Below are 18,890 nucleotides of genomic sequence, written 5' to 3' on the forward strand. Positions count from 1 at the left end.
GTGGTAGCTAAAGTAGTATGCTTCGCATAAAAATCAGAAATAAATAGAGGTACCGCCACCTCCGGCCGTTTTCGTAAGCCCACTGCAGTGGCGTCAGGTGAGCTTTCTGATGATGACGATAAATTTCAAGTACGCAAGGACGGCTTTTCCTGTCAAGTCAAGGTTCCTGCCAAACTAATGCCTCATCTCTTCCCAACGCTCCATAGTTGACATTCGATGACGTCGTGACGATGAGTTTTATTGGGGCAGGGCAGCTTTGGGTAAGGGGCGCCATGACACAATATATTTCTTTTGTGGAGTTCGAGACTAATTTTATCAGCATTTCGCCCCAGAGAAGCTGCGGGCCTCAGTCCAGGGGATGTCGGCACCCATTTGAAACCGGCGGGTACTTGTCGGGGCTTGGGATCGAAACCCGCACCTCTAGCACATGAGGCGGATAGCGGTTGCAGTAGGTGAGGTTTTTCTTGAACAAAGCAAAACACGACACGATGGACTTTATCCATCGACCATTTGACCAACACAGTTTCCACCTCGAGTTATTGATCAATTCGCTCTCGCCCTACGATGTACGATAAGCATGCCGTCCCGGTTAGCTCAGTTGAGAGAGCGACTGCTCCGGTGAAGCGGTTGTCCCGGGTTCGAGCCCCGGACCATGACGATTTTTTTCTTTAACTAAGAAGTTTCTGAGAAAGTTGTATAGCTTTCCTTTGTAGCTGTATGGCTGCGCTCGGATGGATGTCAATGAGTAATTACAAAATATTACAAATCTACTCCACCTTGGGGGATTCCCCTGAAAACGTTTGACCAACACAAGTGCTTCTGGTTTCTATGGCAGATACCGCGGCTGGCAACATCTGTTCCTTCAATTTTTATTTTTTTTATTACCAATACATAGCCACTAACAAAAACAATAATCACGCTCGCAAATGCTTTTGAAATCATAACCGAAGAAAAAAAGAAACGCTGAGATGTCAATGCGGCACAGTACCTTATGAATCTTCAAAGCATGGTCCAGAAGAAGGGAAGAAAAACTAGTTGCACTCACAGACGGTTATCAATACAGGAAGTTACGAATTTTAGTTTACTACGAGACCTACGTTCACGCAAATTCCCCACACAAGGTTATGTTATCGCTGTAGTGCTACTCCTTGTAACGCTGCGAAGTTTAACATAAATACTAATGCTAAATCTACTGACAAGCTCGCACGGCAGTCACCACCGTAACAGCAGTAAATCGACGCAATCCCAACAATCCGAGCGGCCGGCGCGCCGCGGAGCGATTTCGGTTTCGAAAGCCGACGCGTGATGTCCTCACACGCTCCCAGATGGCAGCACAAGCCAAAACGCACCCGTGACGTCAGAGTTGCGCCGCCAGTCACGTGGGAGGCGATTTCGCGATGCGAAAAACAAGCAGAAAGGCTGAGGAAGCGGCGAGTCGCGCTCCTCTTTCTCCATCACCGGCGGCAGCCGCGACCAGGAGCAGCGACGCCGAAGCAGTGCCCAGGAAACCGGCTTCTCTCCCGTGCATTCCCATCTCCCTGTAAAGCCAGTGTCTTTCACAAGTGGCCTGCGGAGCGGACTGCCGTCATGCTACCTGTCATCCTCATCGGTATCGTCGCGCTGCTGTGCGTTCAGGTTAGTGCCGCCTTTTTTTCTCATGTCAAGCAGGGACTCGTTTTCCCTTCAGAGCATCCGACACTACGGTCCGATGCTGCCCATTCAAATCGCGAGGCGTACGCTCGACACTAGAGGCGGGACTATCCTTGGCGGGAATCCGCCCTTTGTGTACACTCGGCTCTTCCTCGCACTTTTCCGAGCAACGCTTCTAGTCGAACCGTGTCCAGTTCTTGTTTGCACCCGGTAAACAGTGACGGCTCAGCGCGGAGCAGAATCGCGGCGTCGGAGAGGGAATCGGGATTACCCGGCGATGTTTACATCGCTCTCGGTGTGTGTTAACCTTACTCTTGCCCGCTTACGGAATCTTTGCTAGCTGTTACGAAAGTCACATGGTGCTCCCAGTCTTCCGAATCGTCGTCACAGCCAATGAAAAAGCACACGCGCACGTTTCTGTGGTAACCGCGCCGCTCCTCAGTCGAGCGGTCTTACCTTGACACAGTCTTCGAGGTAGCGTGAGCCAAGGTTCTTTTGTACCGCGCGTTCCGTCGGGCTGTGTTGTCGGAACGACCGCTTGCGAACGCGGTAATCATTAGTAGCGTGCTTCCTAGTTCCGTTCGCTCGTCAGTAATGAGAGCCGCTACAGCGGTTTTCGCAGCTTACCTGGAATCCGGTCCCCGTCGCTACAGCTGGGAAGTGTCGGATTGCTATTCTCGCGTGATTTATCTGTAGCCTTCTCATCCCCGTGTGCCCCACACACGGTCTTAAAGCCCGGCAGCTTTTTTTTTTTTTTTTCCTGCGGCCGTCGCCGTCTCCTTTGAAAACTGCATGGCTCATCTTTATAAAAAGCCGCTCTTATGCTTTCGAAGAACTGCCCACAGCTTTTCGGCACCACCGTCCTTAATTCAGAACTCAGGGGGGGCGAAGCCTCTGTCTTATAACAAAAAAACATCAGTTTATATGAGTAGCTGCTAATCCGCAGTGCATAGCCTTTATTGGCCGGTTAGAAGACTGGGCTCTCTAGGAGGGGTCGTATCTTAGGGAACAACGCGCTGTACCGGTGTACAACGGTAACGCGGTACACTAAAGGTGTCTAATGGCTAGGTGACACTTGTCACCACCCCGATACAGAGGGGAGGCTAATGACTACCCGGTGGGCTCTGAAACTCCCTTAGACGTGCTGTGGACGTCCTGCGGACGTCGAAAAGAGTTTGTATCCATTGGGTATCAATCAAAAATCACGTAACGCGGTCCCCTGACCTGAGCGTTCAGTGTACGCTCAGTTTTACGAAATCGACTGCCCGATAATAACTTTGCAAAGTATGTAGGTAGATATGGAACCCTCTTGCTGGCTGCCGGTTTAACGAAACCGTTTCAGAACAGCGATTGTTTCGTGCAGTAGCTTATGAGCTGCATTCCGGCCACTTTTAAGCGTAATCCGAGTGTAAGTTGCCGTCGAGCACAAGCCCGAAGCGATTTGAGTGTTTCCGTGCCTTCGTTGCCTGCTCAGCGCAGTAGCGGTCGAGACGTCGTTCGTTGAACGGGCGGTATCCTCGTTATCAGTAGAGGCGTTGTTCTGCAGTCATCTCTGCTTAGTAAGGGAACCTTCGGGTAAAATACGGCTGAAAAAAAAAGTGCGATGTGAAACTGAAAGTTGGTCCTTGTCTTGGTTGTAATTTCCATTGCTGTTTTTGTAAAATGACAGCGACTGACCTGAGTTGACGTCTTCGCCCCGCAGCAGGCAGTTACCAAGACAAAAAAAAAAAAAACTATCAGAACAGTGGTCCGTGCAGTGCACTTAAAGCGCACAAAGATTGGAATACAAAGGGACGGAGCAGCGGAAACAATGTTATCTTCGTTGCTTTCTTTGTCATGCAACTGTCGCTTCGTGCTTCGTTTTGACTCTCACTGCCAATCGATCGTTGCGTCGTCAAAAAAGCTGGGCTGCTGTTACAATGTCGGATTGCGTCTTCCTTTAGTGCTCGGTTCGTTTTGGCGTGTAAAACGACTTCGGAACTTAAAAAGGATTGCTAGAGACACTGGAGACAAAATCAGTCCAGTATCGGTCCTCGTAAACATTTCATTTTATAGGCACCTTTCTGACACTGCTCGACGTTTTTACGACGGCCAAAAATTCGTGCATATCTGAGAAAATTGGATTCAAACGGTTTTCCCCATCACTCGATTCAGACTCGTGGCGTCATGATTCAAAAGGACTCCGTGATCACCGTCAGTAAAGTGAATATCGATGTTGTCTAGCCTCAGGGATCCGCACTGTAAAAACTCTTGACGTCACCGCCGTATGCTTACAACACCGGCCCGGGGGTGGCGCAGCCTGTTCCCCCCTTTGTATAGCTTATAGAAACTCCGTTCCCGCGCTAATCTTGCGACACATACTAACTCAGTTTGTCCTTAGTTACCTTCATTAAGCCGTAACTAGTTGTAAGCGCGATCGGATGCACTGCCCGTTAAGTCTGCTCCATCTAACTACGCCTGTGCTCCGCTGAAAAATTCAGCGTAGGAACCCGGTTTAGCGACCCGTGTAATGAGGGAATCGATTTGCGCCACACTGCGCTGTCTCAGAAGAACCGCTCACCGTTGTTGCTTCACGCACTGACATCTCTCCGAACGCGCAGTCGACCCGGCGGCGTACAACAGACGACAGCGGGTCTTACTCAAGCACGCCTTGTTCACGGTTCACAAGACACGGGCCGCTTACTTCACGTCTGCTGCGTCTTGCGTTTTTGTCGGCGCGCGGTGGGGTCAGCTCCGTAACGAAGCCCCCTACAGCACAGGTCAATGGCACGGCCAGGAATCCAAGGACTAAGGGTCCCCGGAACGAAAGGCCTACGCCAAGGATTGCATAGGGCAAGTCCTTAGCGCTGCGCTAATAGGCGGAGTGCAGAGGTTTTTGTGTTCTCACAAAGTAGAATGTTTTGTGAACCGAATGCCCACTTGTAGAGAAGTTGAGCCAGCCGTGACTTCGCCTCGTACGGTCTGGGCTAGAGCGGATGTTGCGTTATTACAGGATTTCCTGCACTGGTCGTGGTGAAGAAGGGAAAGGGTTAAAACAAAAATAAAAGTCTGGGCGCGTGCTCACGTCGCCCGTGATGGACACGAACTTCTAGAGTTGAAAAAGTTATCATTCAAGTTGTTAACTCCGTGATGTTAGACAGGAAGTGTTTAGACCGAACGGCGGAAGAAAGCTGCTGTCTGGCGACGAGTCCGCCGGATCCTCAAAGTGAGAAAAGATCTGCGGGAATGACTAGAAGGAAGGACTTCCGTTTTTTTTTTCTTTTGTTTTCATCCGTTAAGAATTGTGACACCTCCGACGTTCCGTCCACGTCCACCGTTGCGTGCGAAAGTTGCCCTTAGATCCGGCTCCGTTGCGGATATCTATGCCGATGTTTCGCCAATGTCTTTCCGAGGTATGAAACCTAGTTCAGAAGAGCGTGTTGTCGGGCTAGTTGGTTCTGCATAGTATATCAGTGAATTGCGCAACAACTTAGACAGGACACAGGAAGAAACACATACAACAGTTCACGAGCGCTCGTGAACTGTTGTATGTGTTTCTTTCTGTGTCCTGTCTAAGTTGTTGCGCAATTCACTGATATACTATGAAACCTAGAGCTCGCGTTAGCAAACCGTGCCCCGAGTGAGGTTCTGGCCTACTGACGTCTAGTGCTTCAGCTGCACGTCGAAAAACAGATCGGTCGAAAAGTAGATCTTTTGAACGTGTGGGGTAAATTGACCATTTTTGTCGGCAAAGGGTAATTGGCTTCCTCTCGTACATACTTGACTACAGCAGCGCGCATCGCCACATTTATCTGTGCGATTTCATCGCGCTGGCAACGTATACGAAGTTTAGAAGTTTCTGGGAAAAGGACAGTTTGTGTTGGGTGCCACTTCCACAAAGTTCGCGACCTGCAGGCCAGAAAATACAATTCTCGCGCCCTCTTGTGTCGATATTTTGGATTTTCATTCGAATAGCAAGAACCGAACTGACCTTGGTTTGGCCTATAGCTGAGGCGGTAGAGGGCTGGCCAGCCACTTACATGTTGCTTTTACCCCAGCCTCCTATTTTTTTTTCGAATGGAAACAAGAAATAAATAAAAGTAGCTCACCCTAAACGACTTTATGGTTATGGGCGATGATACGAGCTCTTTGAAACAATAAGATGAAACAACAAGACTAAACAAGAAAGTGCTCGAAAAGCAAGACCGTATGTATGTACCGGAGCCGCAGTAAATCGAATCGGACCATACTCGATTTTTCAATCGATTCGCTGGCGTGCGTCGTGAATCGCCAATGGTCAACACGTTTTTTTCCTTGTCCGCGGTTCGAGCTCTCTGGTCTATGGTGGAGTTAATGAGTGGCCATACCGTTGACCTTGTCCCAGTTATAAGCAGGCGTACGTAATTTAGGCGCGCCATTAGCTGGACGCTGTTAAAGAAAAATCGAAAACCTAAATGCGATAAATATTACCCGCACTGCACGCTCTGTAGCATTGACAAAAATAAAAACCTCAAGCGGGAAGGTGTAATGTGCGGGAGCTATACTTTATATATATATATATATATATATATATATATATATATATATATATATATATATATATATATATATATATATATATATATATATATATATATATATATATATATATATATATATATATATATATATATATATATATATATATATATATATATATATATATATATATATATATATATATATATATATATATATATATATATATATATATATATATATATATATATATATATATATATATATATATATATATATACCGGGTGTCCCAGCTAAATGCAACCAAACTTTTAAAAAAGGCGAAGTGTCCTAGTCCAGTGAAACCAGCTGAGGGTTATTCATAGTCGCGTGGCCTAGTCCTGAGTATTTTTTCGCTCTTCAAAGTTAATTAATTAGTTAAGTTCAATTAGCTAACTTTTTAATTATTGGCTTCAGGAAGAAAGTGTCAATGAAAAAGTTTTAGATCGCCTCGAAAAACCCCTAGTAGTGCTGTTTCCGTCAAGTTACGATTTACGTAGCTTTATTTATTGGCCTTAAAAGAAAGTTATCACGTGACCAGCTGCTCGCTCACATCTCTGCCTAATGTGCACCCAAAGTCTCATCGAGGAGAGGACTTTAAAAAAAACGGATTTTATTCTTTAAGGCGCGTCTTGGGACGTGTAAGTGGCAAAGTTGTCATGTGGAAGCTCTTTCTTATTGTGCGGGTTATGGTTAAAGGCCGGCAAAAAAACTACTTTACGTAAATATTACTTTGCTGCAAATGTCTCAGTAAGCTGTTTCTCAAAGCGATCTACAACTTTTCCATTGACACTTTGTTCCTCAAGTCAATAATTAAAAAGTTAATTAAGCTTAACTAATTAGTCAACCTTGAAGAACGAAAAAAATACTGTAGACTAGGTCACGCGACTCTAAACAACCCTCATTTGGTTTCAGACGGCTAGAACAACCCATGTTTTTTAAAAGCTTGGTTACATTTAGCTGGGACACCTGGTATATTTATATACGTGCGGTCAACTTTCTGTGGCACTGCAACAGAGGCTATTCAGGAAAGGAAAGGAGACGGGCCTTTGTCCCCGTGTATTGGGGGGTGGGTTGTTCGGGCTAGTAGTTCGGAGGGGTAAGTCGGAGAGACGGTAGGGGGTCAGTAGGGCTGAGTGGAGTCGCTGGATAAGTTACCGAACTGTTACCGAAGTAGAGCTGAGGTAGCCAGCTCCCCACGACGTGGAGACGAAAGCCCGTCTCCTGCGCTTTCCTGTCTAGCCTCTGCTGCAGTGCCACAGAAAGTTGACCGCTACATAGTGCAGCATTGCACACCGAGACGAAGCTACAAACACGCGGAAGAGGAACGACTGGCGGACGCGACAGGAACAAACTCATCCCGAGGCTTTCTCTGCGTGTCTCGTAAACACTTCGCGGGAGCCGAGCGCCACGCGTTAACTTTGCCTTTCGCTGCGGAAGCCGTGATTTACGTTTCTTACGCCGAGTGATTCGTTGTTCCGGTCACGACCTCTCTGTCTCTCGGGCAGAGTACACTGACGTCAACGTTATGCGGGGGAAGCGAGCGTGGTCATATGGGAGCTCATTAGTAGGAAACGAAAGACGCAAAAGCACATGTGTAGTAATAGAGGACGTTTCGGATGTGTACTACGGCAGCCTTGTTCCCAAGAAGACGAATGACCCAGCGATATACGCTTGAGGACGAGCTGCTAGAGTGGCACGCTCTTACGCAGCTCTTTGAAGATTACAGCCGCTACGATTACAGGGCTTGCGCAATTGTCCGCGGACAATGCTCGCAGCGACAGTTAGTTGTTGCCTACGACGCGCAGGCAAGCGCGACGTCTTTGAAGATGTGCCGGCGCGGAGAGCAACGCCTTTATAACCGCGTTCGAGGGGGCCGGTTAAAAAGGAACGCACTATTCTTTGTCGTTCGGCGTCATTGTGTTGGGACTGCAGCGCTGGAGTTCCAAACGAAACGACTCTTAATTGCCCGCTTCTGTCTTGTGTTCCTCTTTTAGTATAGGCCATGCTTCTGTTTATTGTGCAGAGACGAGTTGTGCGCTTCGTATCTTTGGGGAGTGCGAAGCGATTCCGAGGTGGATACATTAGAGGTTCATTTCATAAACTGCATTGAAGCGTTCCTTCACAGCTTGTTTGTAGAAGGTTCAAAAATAAATACTCTCTCTTTGGTTATCCCATTCTGCAGCTCCACATTAACGGCAAATTGGCTCAGTTTACTAGCGTGAAAAGCTTATAGTAAGCCTTGTTTGACTGACTCGCAAATACAAACAAAGAGGCGTTATTTTCAGGCTGGTATTGGGCGCAGTCTTGCTTTAAGATGCGCATCAAAGGTGATATTTAGGTTGGATGTAGTACCGTAGTTCCCAGTATAGAGGCCGCAGGGCTCATTTTTGGTTAAAATAAATTTTTTTACTTGATTGTCTGCACTGGACACACATTCCTCACCTATACCGGTACATGGTCCTCACTCGGTGCATAGCCCGCACCAGGCTCATAGTATCGCTTTTGGCATTTCATCCTGTACTGTAGTCGGATCCAAGTCCAGAAAAGAAAGCGGCTTTTCCCAGTCAAATGACCCCCTTCCAGCCAATGGCGTCGGCCGATTCTCATGAACCTGCCAGAGTGACAATGCAGGGAACGGCAGATGAATGGGGATAGTCCCTAGCTCCCTGCATTGTAGGGGATAGTCCCTCGCTGCATTGTCCCGCTACCAGGTTCATGAGAGTCGGCCGACGCCATTCGCTTGAATGGGACCATTTGACGCGGAAAAACCGCTTTTTTCTTGAGTTGTATCCTACTACAGGCGATACTGAAAAAGGAAATGTCGAATAGTCCGCTCTCTTAGATAGTCCGTGAAGCCCGAAATTTTAACATGGAATCATGTAAAGTCTGCGGACTGTATACTATAATTTACGGTACACTTCCACAGAGCCCTCCGGGTCTTCGCTCGAACTGTTCGCAGCGAAGAAAGCGAAACTTGAGAACTGCTGGCAGAGGTGACGTGCCCGTGCCCGTGTCTGAGCTGCTTGTGCACTCTAAACACGTAATACACCTATGTGTGAGTAATACGGGAGTAAACTCTCCCTTTTACTCCCTTTTTTTACTCCTTTATAGTATGTATCGTAGCTACAGTGGCGTGTAAGCACTATTTCTACAGCCCAGCGATTTATAAGAGCCAGAGTCTCGTCACGCGTCGTTATTTTGCCGCGTATAGGGCATCGCTCGAGTTCTGCGCACAAGATTGACGAGCACTGTATGCATGGTATTACATGTGGCATTCAGAGTGATTGACGTCCTCTTGAAGGACAAGGGGTAATCAGTGTTCAATACCCAAGCAAAGGAGATGTGCTAACACTGGTGGCGAATAACAAAAGCTGTTCAGAACAACAAAGGCACGGTTTTAACATTCTCGAATACAACACTGGCAGCCTCTGTGACGTATGTCCCAAAGCCTTACTGAATGCCTAGCATTCGTTACCTGCAGAAGCTCCATGTAAAAGGGAAACTTTGCATGGACACTTAGGTACAGAGAAGTTTTCAGAACATATCTAAGAGCATATGTATGTATCATAACGAGAGCTTCAATGCAAGTCGTTTATTCCATCTAGGCTACCTTCTTGTTCCAGGCACATTTTGGGCAACATTGTGTTCTCTCCGGGGTGCACCAGATATCAGAACAGTGTCAATGGTTTAGGAGTCAAGGAAGAGTTATGTTAACGCGGATACATGCTTGAGGGAGTGTGCAAGAGGCATAGTAAGCCTAGCGAGGCCTATTCGTCATGATGGTCACACTTGAGTTAACATACATGCATAGTACAGCAGCATGTACTGTTTCGCACATATATGTTTATTTATTTATTGCATATTACATCCTTCCCAGATTCTTGCCCTTGAGATGCTTGCCCAGCCAAGGATGGCTGCTGAAGTTACCCGACCCTCTTGAAAAGCTTTTATTAGTAAGCCGCTTCTTAAACTTTTTTTTTTCGTTTGTCATCTAAGAAGTACTAACTATTAGGCGGCGCACCACCGATGATTTATCACATTTCTATAAGAGTCTGCTAGGAACTTTTCTTAAACCCTGAGCTAGGCGCATGATGGCCTTAATTGTCTGTGCCATAAAACCCAACACAATAACAACTTTCCAGGACTAAGGAGGGGAGGCGATCCATACAAAGTGAGAAAAATACAAAGCGAAATACAAACAAGCTTCAAACAATTGAAATGTATATGCTGTAGTACTACACAAATAATTATAGCAGCGACGAAAACTCGTGACTAGATGCTGCGCACGTTATGTTAGCCACAACGGTAAAGCCGCCGCGGTGGTTCAGTGGTTACGGTGCTCGACTGCTGACCCGAAGGACGCGGGTTGGATCGCATTTAGATGGAAGCGAAATGCTAATGAGTGCTTCGCCGAATAAGTACTTCACATCGCAGGCATTCCTAGAGAAAATGTGCGCTACCGGACCACAGTCATTTATCTCGCGAGGACTGAGGGATATTCGCTGTGCAACTTTCAGCCTCGCGTGAGCCGCGGACTTCGCTGGAGGGCTCGGGGCTGAACTGGGCCGCCCCTCCTCTCCCCTTTGTGTTTGCTCCGAGGCGGGTGTTCGACCCGGATACATCTGGGCCGGAGCCGCATATCTCATTAGGCACCCACTGGCCACCGAATTCGCGGGGGGGGGGTAGTTTGATCAGACGCCATCGGCGGGGGTCACGCGATGTCGTTTTCGTTCGCCGGTTGGCCTACGTCGCCGAAAGCGGCCGTGACGTCATTCAGCTCGCGGTGACGTAATCTTTATGTTCCTGAAGCTCCGTGCGTTGTAAGTGTACGGAGACTGCTCCCGTTTTCCGATTTCGCCTCTTAGCTCCTGGTCTCTACGGGCGGATGATGGGGGCGGGGTGGAAATCTAGATCGTGTTGAGTTGACCTGCAGCTGTGTGTGCGAGAGCTTCTCTTTTTATATTTTTTGGGCCTTGCACAGAGCTATTGAGAGGGACCATTTGCAGTTTATGGGGTGGCACGAAGCTGCTTTTGTATTAATTTCGTTACCTGCAACCTCGTGCTGATTCCAGGGCGTTTAGAAAGGCTAAGCAGTCGTCAGGTGCGGAAACAATGCACCGTTCCGGTTCGTGCCTGCCTGTCGGCTTTCTTTCCCTCAAAAACGGATATGGATGGGTTCGCGCAGTCCAAAAATTGGTGGGATAAAGAGAAGAAAAGAGCGGATGGTACAGATCTCAGCTCGGGATTGGATATTTGCACTCTTTCATCTTTTACCAGCCTTTCTCTTCTAGGCATTTGTTCGTTACTGCGTTGGAGGGAGTGAAATGAGAAAGAGGAACTGTAGTGAAGGGCTCCAGATTTAATTTCTACCACCTGGGGGTTCTTTAACGTGCGCTGTCATCGCACTGCACACCTGTGCTGAAATTACGGTGTTGGTGAAAAGTATTTGAAACTGGGAAGTTTGGGACACGTACTGAAATTGCGGCAAATACGTGGGCGTTATTGGCGAAGGAAAGGCGCCGTAATTGTCGCAATCCGGGCGGGCACCTGAACCGCCCCGTGTGAGAGAGGGAAAGAGAGAGAGAGAGAGAAAGGTGAGAGAGGACATGAAAGAAGGCAGAGAGACGAGGAGGATTCATTTCGCTCCGGATTAATTCTCTCGGCAGCCAAACGCAGCTGACCACGGAGCCACCGCGGCGCGAGTTCGAAAAGATGGCACGGATCGGGGTCTTGCACTGAAACCCACAAGGAAAAAATCGCAAGAGGAAAACAAAGCGCCTTCTTTGACAGAAACATACACGGCCGCGAACTGTTCAAACATTGCACGGTAACACCGTGTGTCCTTCCTTGCTTCCGTCAACGCAATTCCAGGAAACAACGGCGCGGGTATCGACGCATCTCTAACTGCGCTGCTATTCCGAGGAGCGGGGGGTATCTGGACAGTGTGTTGGCGGAGCCGCTTTTCCACGTCGATATCGAGCGGAAAGCACGAACTCTCCCGCCGACTCTCTTTGGAAGCGTGCCCGGTAAGAGATCCCCCCCCCCGCTATATACGCGCTGCTGTGAGGGAAACGCAAGATTAGGCGTTAAAACGCCGCTCGACCGGCGATGTCTCTTATATCGCGCGTGCATGCAAAGCACGACTTGTAGCACACCTGAGTGAGCACTCGCGCCGGCCCGTGTCTGTGTTGCGATGCATCCTGGTGGATGTCGCGCTCAAGTTTCAAAGTTCTATTTAGTGGTGCATCAACTCCCCGCAGCAATTATAGACGGATACCCCTTATAAAAATGGTCTATAGATAGTCTATAGACATCTTATAGACTATGATGCTTGGTTTAGGTTTGGTTGGTTTATGGGGTTTAACGTCCCAAAGCGACTCAGGCTATGAGGGACGCCGTAGTGGAGGGCTCCGGAAATTTCGACCACCTGGGGTTCGTTAACGTGCACTCACATCGCACAGTACACGGGCCTCTGGAATTTCGCCTCCATCGAAATTCGACCGCCGTGGCCGGGATCGAACCCGCGTCTTTCGGGTCAGCAGCCGAGCACCATAACCACTGAGCCACCGCGGCGGCTATAGACTATGATGCATTCCTATAGATATTTCTTTTTGTCTATTCACTGTCTATAGATTGTCTATAGACAAAAGCCTGCTATAAGTGTACGGCCATAAATCTATAGATTGCCTATAGACTGTCTATAGCATTTATATTGTCTATAGACTGTCTATAGGCGATCGTCGGCGGTGAAGGCCTCCAAGGCACTGCTCCGCTTCTTGCGAACGTCTGGCCTGCACGATAGGCTGTGACTTCAACGAACACTGACTTTTTAGAGTGACTTCAATTTTCTGTTACTCCCCTTTCTCTTTAATTTTTTTTGTATCCCCCCCCGCCCTTGTAGGGTAGCAAACCGATTATTCTTCCGGTTGATGATGATGATGATGTCCTCAGGCTTAATGTAACCTCCCATGCCTTTCCTCTTCTACCTCCTCCTCCATAGACAAAAGTCTATGGACAATCTATAGACTGTCTAAAAAAATTGTGTAAGGGAAAACTCAAGAACGAAGCGGCTTTTCCCCGTCAAAGCACCCCCTTTCAGCCAATTGCGTAGGCCGATTCTCATGAGCCTGCTAGAGTGACAATGCAGGGAGTGGCAGATGAAAGGGGATAGTCCCTCTCTCCATGTTAACAGAAAGGAGTAAATAGGGAGTAAGTTGTCCTCTAGCGCGCTCCCTTTTACAACTTACTCCCTTTAACTCCCTGTTTAGAGTATGCATTCCCGTGCGCTGATTCACATTTAGAGTGTACGTTTTACCTCATTGTGAACAGTTCCAGTGGTGGAGCCGAAACGTCTTTCCATCTCCTTTCTTTCGGTCGGCGCCAATTCTACTTTCGTATAGTGCTCCTCCTATTCGCCTCGGCACGGCCGTACGTATTGTTACGGGCGCGCGCGTTCCCACGTCGGCTCATCGCCTTCGTGTGTACAACTTTCCTCTCCGCTACTGTGCTACGCGAGTGATACCAATATTTCGTTGCCTGTAGCCATATCACCTCGCACGGCCTAACCGGTCCGCATCAAGTAGACGATCGACGAGCTTCGGACGTCCATGCCAAACACAACCACAATTCCTTCCTCGCCGGCTACTCCCGGAGAGGGTTAACTGGTGCAGGAAAGCGAAGACCCGTTGTGCGGAAAGTTGTCTGCGAGAGTCTGGGTGCGACAAATGGTATCGACTGTATGGGGAAACAAAAAAAAATAAAGCGGGGAGTGGGCGGGGAGACAGAGAACAAGAGAAAAAGAAGTAGGAAAGTCAAGAAGGAATAAAAAGATAAACAAATAGCAGAAATAAACAAAGAAAGAAGGAAAGAGACAAAGTGCAAAGGAAAGAATGAACGGAAAGGCCGGGTAGCACACTGCATACGCGGTCTAAGATTGACGGGTGGGAAAAAAACGAACAAACAGAAAACACGCCGGTGTATTCCGAACGGTAGGCGTGCGACCGCTACATCGCTCGTCCGTTTGCGGCCTCGTCTTCCACAAAAGGAGCCGTGTCCGAGAAGAAAAAAAAAAAAAAACACAGGACTTGGTGCTCGCTCGTCTTCGGCCCGCGCGACTTTCTCTCCGCGGTGGTGCAATTTTCTCGCGCACTGCGCGTCGTATTTTCCTGCTCGGTGAGAAGCTACGCGTCCTCAGCTCACCGCGACGCCTCTTGGCTCCGTCTCCTCCGCGTACTGACTCGACCGCCCCGTCAATAGAGGCTCCCGAACGGCCTGTGTACCATTAGTGACAGCTTTTCCCCCGTTTGCTTTCTTCGCTGCCGTGTCGCTCGCTCAGGTCCTTTCCAACGATGACGACGAGGAAGAAGTGTCGGTGTCAGGGGACCCCCGCTGCCGGGGGGGCCCGCGTAATTACGTCGTTGAGTTTTTCCGTTACACCGGCCCCTCTCACTTTGTCTTCACCTTGCGGTGACCTCCGTCTTTCAGGTCTCGCTTGGCGGCACCGGATGTTGCTTTGAACGGAGCGCAACCGTTTCCGCCCCTTTTATTGATTCCATTTGCTGCGTGCTTTCTTCGAGGGAATTAAATGACCGTCAATGCCTCGACAGGTGATATAGTGGCCTAGAGAGTTGCTTGTCCAAGCACGACCTTACAGCTCGTTTGTATCTTTTGTTAGCTTAGAGAAATGAAAACTGGTTTGGTGTGTGTGTGTTGGTGTGTGTGTGTGTGGGAGGGGGGATCTTTTGTATTGTTCGCTACCGAGGTGTTGGTGTGATTTATTATCCTACGTAGAACCGGTATTGATGTGGTCCTGAGTGGTCTCGTGACCTCGACACTGGAGCGTGAGCGAGGAAATACGGAGCACCAAAAACTATGCTTCAAGCAGAACGTGTGCACAGCTGTCTGTTCTAGTTAGGGTGGGCGAAGCTCCGTCCAGACGGGCTGTAACTGAACTGGTTAGTGTATTATGTTTGGTTATATTCGTAGGTCGAGTTTGTTAGAATAACACCGTGAAGGGCGAATAAAAAACTGAAGTAACATATACGCTGTAAGAGTAACATGCGTTGTCGTCCAGTTCATCCCAGCAAGTCGCGCTTTAGTGCGTTAAAGACCGTGCATATTAGTACACCATGTGTAACTACAGTAGTATACCCTGTGTAACTACAGTAGTATACCCTGTGTAACTACAGTAGTAGTATACCCTGTGTAACTACAGTAGTATACCATGTGTAACTACAGTAGTATACCATGTGTAACTACAGTAGTAGTATACCCTGTGTAACTACAGTAGTAGTATACCCTGTGTAACTACAGTAGTAGTATACCCTGTGTAACTACAGTAGTAGTATACCCTGTGTAACTACAGTAGTAGTATACCCTGTGTAACTACAGTAGTAGTATACCCTGTGTAACTACAGTAGTAGTATACCCTGTGTAACTACAGTAGTAGTATACCCTGTGTAGCTACAGTAGTAGTATACCCTGTGTGGCTACAGTAGTAGTATACCCTGTGTGGCTACAGTAGTAGTATACCCTGTGTAGCTACAGTAGTAGTATACCCTGTGTAGCTACAGTAGTAGTATACCCTGTGTGGCTACAGTAGTAGTATACCCTGTGTAGCTACAGTAGTAGTATACCCTGTGTAGCTACAGTAGTAGTATACCCTGTGTGGCTACAGTAGTAGTATACCCTGTGTAACTACAGTAGTAGTATACCCTGTGTGGCTACAGTAGTAGTATACCCTGTGTGGCTACAGTAGTAGTATACCCTGTGTGGCTACAGTAGTAGTATACCCTGTGTGGCTACAGTAGTAGTATACCCTGTGTGGCTACAGTAGTAGTATACCCTGTGTGGCTACAGTAGTAGTATACCATGTGTAACTACAGTAGTAGTATACCCTGTGTGGCTACAGTAGTAGTATACTTGAGCAACACTTGTTTTTGGGCTAGTTGGTAATACATACTTCTGAAGGAACCAGCGCACAAAACACAACGGACAAGAAAAAGGTGGTACACGACGGACAGGAGCGCAGGAGCACGACGGCAGCGCTCCTGTCCGTCGTGTACCACCTTTTTCTTGTCCGTTGTGTTTTGTGCGCTGGCTCCTTCAGAAGTAGTAGTATACCCTGTGTAGCTACAGTAGTAGTATACCCTGTGTAGCTACAGTAGTAGTATACCCTGTGTAGCTACAGTAGTAGTATACCCTGTGTAGCTACAGTAGTAGTATACCCTGTGTAGCTGCAGTAGTAGTATACCCTGTGTAGCTGCAGTAGTAGTATACCCTGTGTAACTACAGTAGTAGTATACCCTGTGTAACTACAGTAGTAGTATACCCTGTGTAACTACAGTAGTAGTATACCCTGTGTAACTACAGTAGTAGTATACCCTGTGTAACTACAGGAAGGAGCGGTAAAGTAACATAAATTAGTTTTTCTGGCTGTTTCGAAAGCTGTACTTGGCTATCTTCTGTGCCGCCTGCCTACATACATTTAGCCGCTGTGGTAGCTCAGTGGTTATGGTGCTCGACTGCTGACCCGAAAGACGTGGGTTCGATCCCGGATACGGCGGTCGAATTTTGATGGAGGCGAAATCCTAGAGGCCCGTGTACTGTGCGATGTCAGTGCACGTTGAAGAACCCCACGTGGTTGAAATTTCCGGAGACCTTCAATACGGCGTGTCTCATAGCCTGAGTCGCTTTGAGACGTTAAACCCCATAAACCAAACCAGCCTGCCTACATTGAATACCTCGTTCAGTACTTGCGTCGACGTTATCGCCTCCCACCAAAACATGCGGTCTCATAACTTGTGACGTCGTTATTATCGCGACTGAAAACTGCATGATTATCTAATGCGTGCACATAATCGTACGCTTGCTTCCAGCAGACAGCTTACTCACTTCAGGCCTGACGCGCTGTACAGGCCCGAAATTGCTAGTACACGAAAACTCTAACCGAGCGCCTTTTTTCCCTCCGATGAATAAAACGAGCGGACAGTCAGAAAGAAAGACGTCAGGCCTCAAGAGCGGGCTCAAGAGGGCCCCTTTATAAGCACGCGGGTAAACATCTCAGCGAAGAGCGGTGCGTTCGCCAACGAAATAGCCGCACGTTTCGGCGCTCGGCCGCCGGCCGCTACGGTGACGTACTACTTTTAACGACCGTTACATAAAAGCGGGCACTTCGCGTTCACAGAGCGAGTTGCTGCATGGCCCCAAGACACCGCGCCGCAAGGCATATACACTGGCTGCCCTGAGCGGCGAGCGGCCTGCAATACCGCCGCATGTGCGCATTTTTCGCGCTTGCGTTCCGTATAGCGAGATCTTTGAACTCGCTTGCCGACGAAAGGTGTGAATGAAGCTTTTATGCGTGGCGCTATGTGGGATACCGAAGGGATCTTTAGTCACGCGTGCCTGTTGTGGAAGCTGCGTGAAGCAGAACATTCGATCGCTCATGGGAGGCTTGGGAGACCCTACTGCGCTTCGAGGACCCGGCCAAGCAAGCCATCGCCACCGGCCGGGCTGCCAGCGTCATGAGCCTCCGGGACATGAACGTTTGAGTGCAGTGGGGCCGTGCGGGGGCCCAAGGACCGACGTGTCCAAAACTCCCTTGTTACAAATAAAGTTTTCATCATCATCATCATCGATCGCGTATAAAAGCTCTGTATTTTTCGGCCGATAGTAAAGCGCAGAAACAGAGAAGCTGCAACTTGTGACACCGTCGCCGCTTGCGTGAACTGATCGCCTGACGTCATATTATCTTGCAGGTGATTTTAGTCGTGTTGATTTCGATAAGCTAGCTTAATAACTGGGAGACCATGCCAATCACTAAGCCTGCATTACCGGGCCGATCAAAGCAGGCAGATTTTTGATAGTAAATCCGAAGCGTGTCCGCCAAGGTGTCTATAATGACATCACGGATTGCGTCAGGCACATAGGCAAGATTTTTTTTTTTAGGGGGGGGGTCTTAGGACCGTTCGTTGGCCGCGTTCCTTCACAACGCATTGCTCGCACTAAGGGAAAATACAAAATAAATCGATGCAGAACACAAGGAAAAAATCAGTTCTCCCATATTCGGTTTCAGTTCTTCAGTTTGTATTTCTTTTTTGTTGGAAAGGACCGGGGTTACTAACTGTTGAAACTGCTTGACAAGGCCCCTGACATCAAACAAACGGTGCAGTCATGTCAGTCATAAAACTTTATTACCAGCACTGCGAGTGATGAGTTCTGTCGACCCCAGCAGATGGCCCTGAGTCGGTAATAGAGCGGGTTTCAAGGTAACAGCAGTTTATAAATATAGATCAGTATACATGGAAACGCACTGTACAAAGCTATAGAAACTTATGCAGCCTTTTCGCTCGTGGACAGAGCTATCATAGTTCATGTCACATAACAGCAAACGACACTGAAAAACAGTACTCAGTATCGGAATAGATTTTCATGGTATAAACGACCGGTACACTTGTTAGATTGTCTAGATGGGTCAGTGTACCCTGTGATCGACAGGTGCCTGCAGAACATGTCTTCTGGAGCGCTATTTATTCTAACAGTCGGTTTGAATTTAACATGGTTCACAGACGGGCAAAACAGCCAGGAGTCTTTTAGACTGAAAGATTAGATAGCAAGGGATGGAAACGTAGCGGACGTCGGGAGAGGATCAGCTCGAATAACAAGACTGTGATTAAGGGTTGATGTACGCTACATTCCTGGGA

General features: G+C 48.1%; 1 protein-coding gene across 2 annotated transcripts in view; it reads left to right on the plus strand.

Moving 5' to 3' along the window:
- The first annotated feature begins 1,395 nt into the window (after window positions 1-1,395).
- The window catches only part of LOC149365848 (gamma-interferon-inducible lysosomal thiol reductase-like), a 72,709-nt gene continuing 55,214 nt past the window's right edge, over window positions 1,396-18,890 (plus strand). Inside the window, exon 1 of one of the 2 annotated variants that reach the window (XM_089546775.1) lies at window positions 1,396-1,635. In XM_089546775.1, coding sequence (XP_089402901.1) covers window positions 1,588-1,635 — 48 coding nt within the window. In that variant the 5' untranslated portion in view covers window positions 1,396-1,587. The remainder of the gene's footprint in view (window positions 1,636-18,890) is intronic. The other variant, XM_089546770.1, reaches the window with a different exon arrangement.

The sequence above is a fragment of the Amblyomma mixtum genome, chromosome 1, assembly GCF_055824585.1.
Source record: "Amblyomma mixtum isolate Tamu chromosome 1, ASM5582458v1, whole genome shotgun sequence".
Lineage (NCBI taxonomy): Eukaryota > Metazoa > Arthropoda > Arachnida > Ixodida > Ixodidae > Amblyomma > Amblyomma mixtum.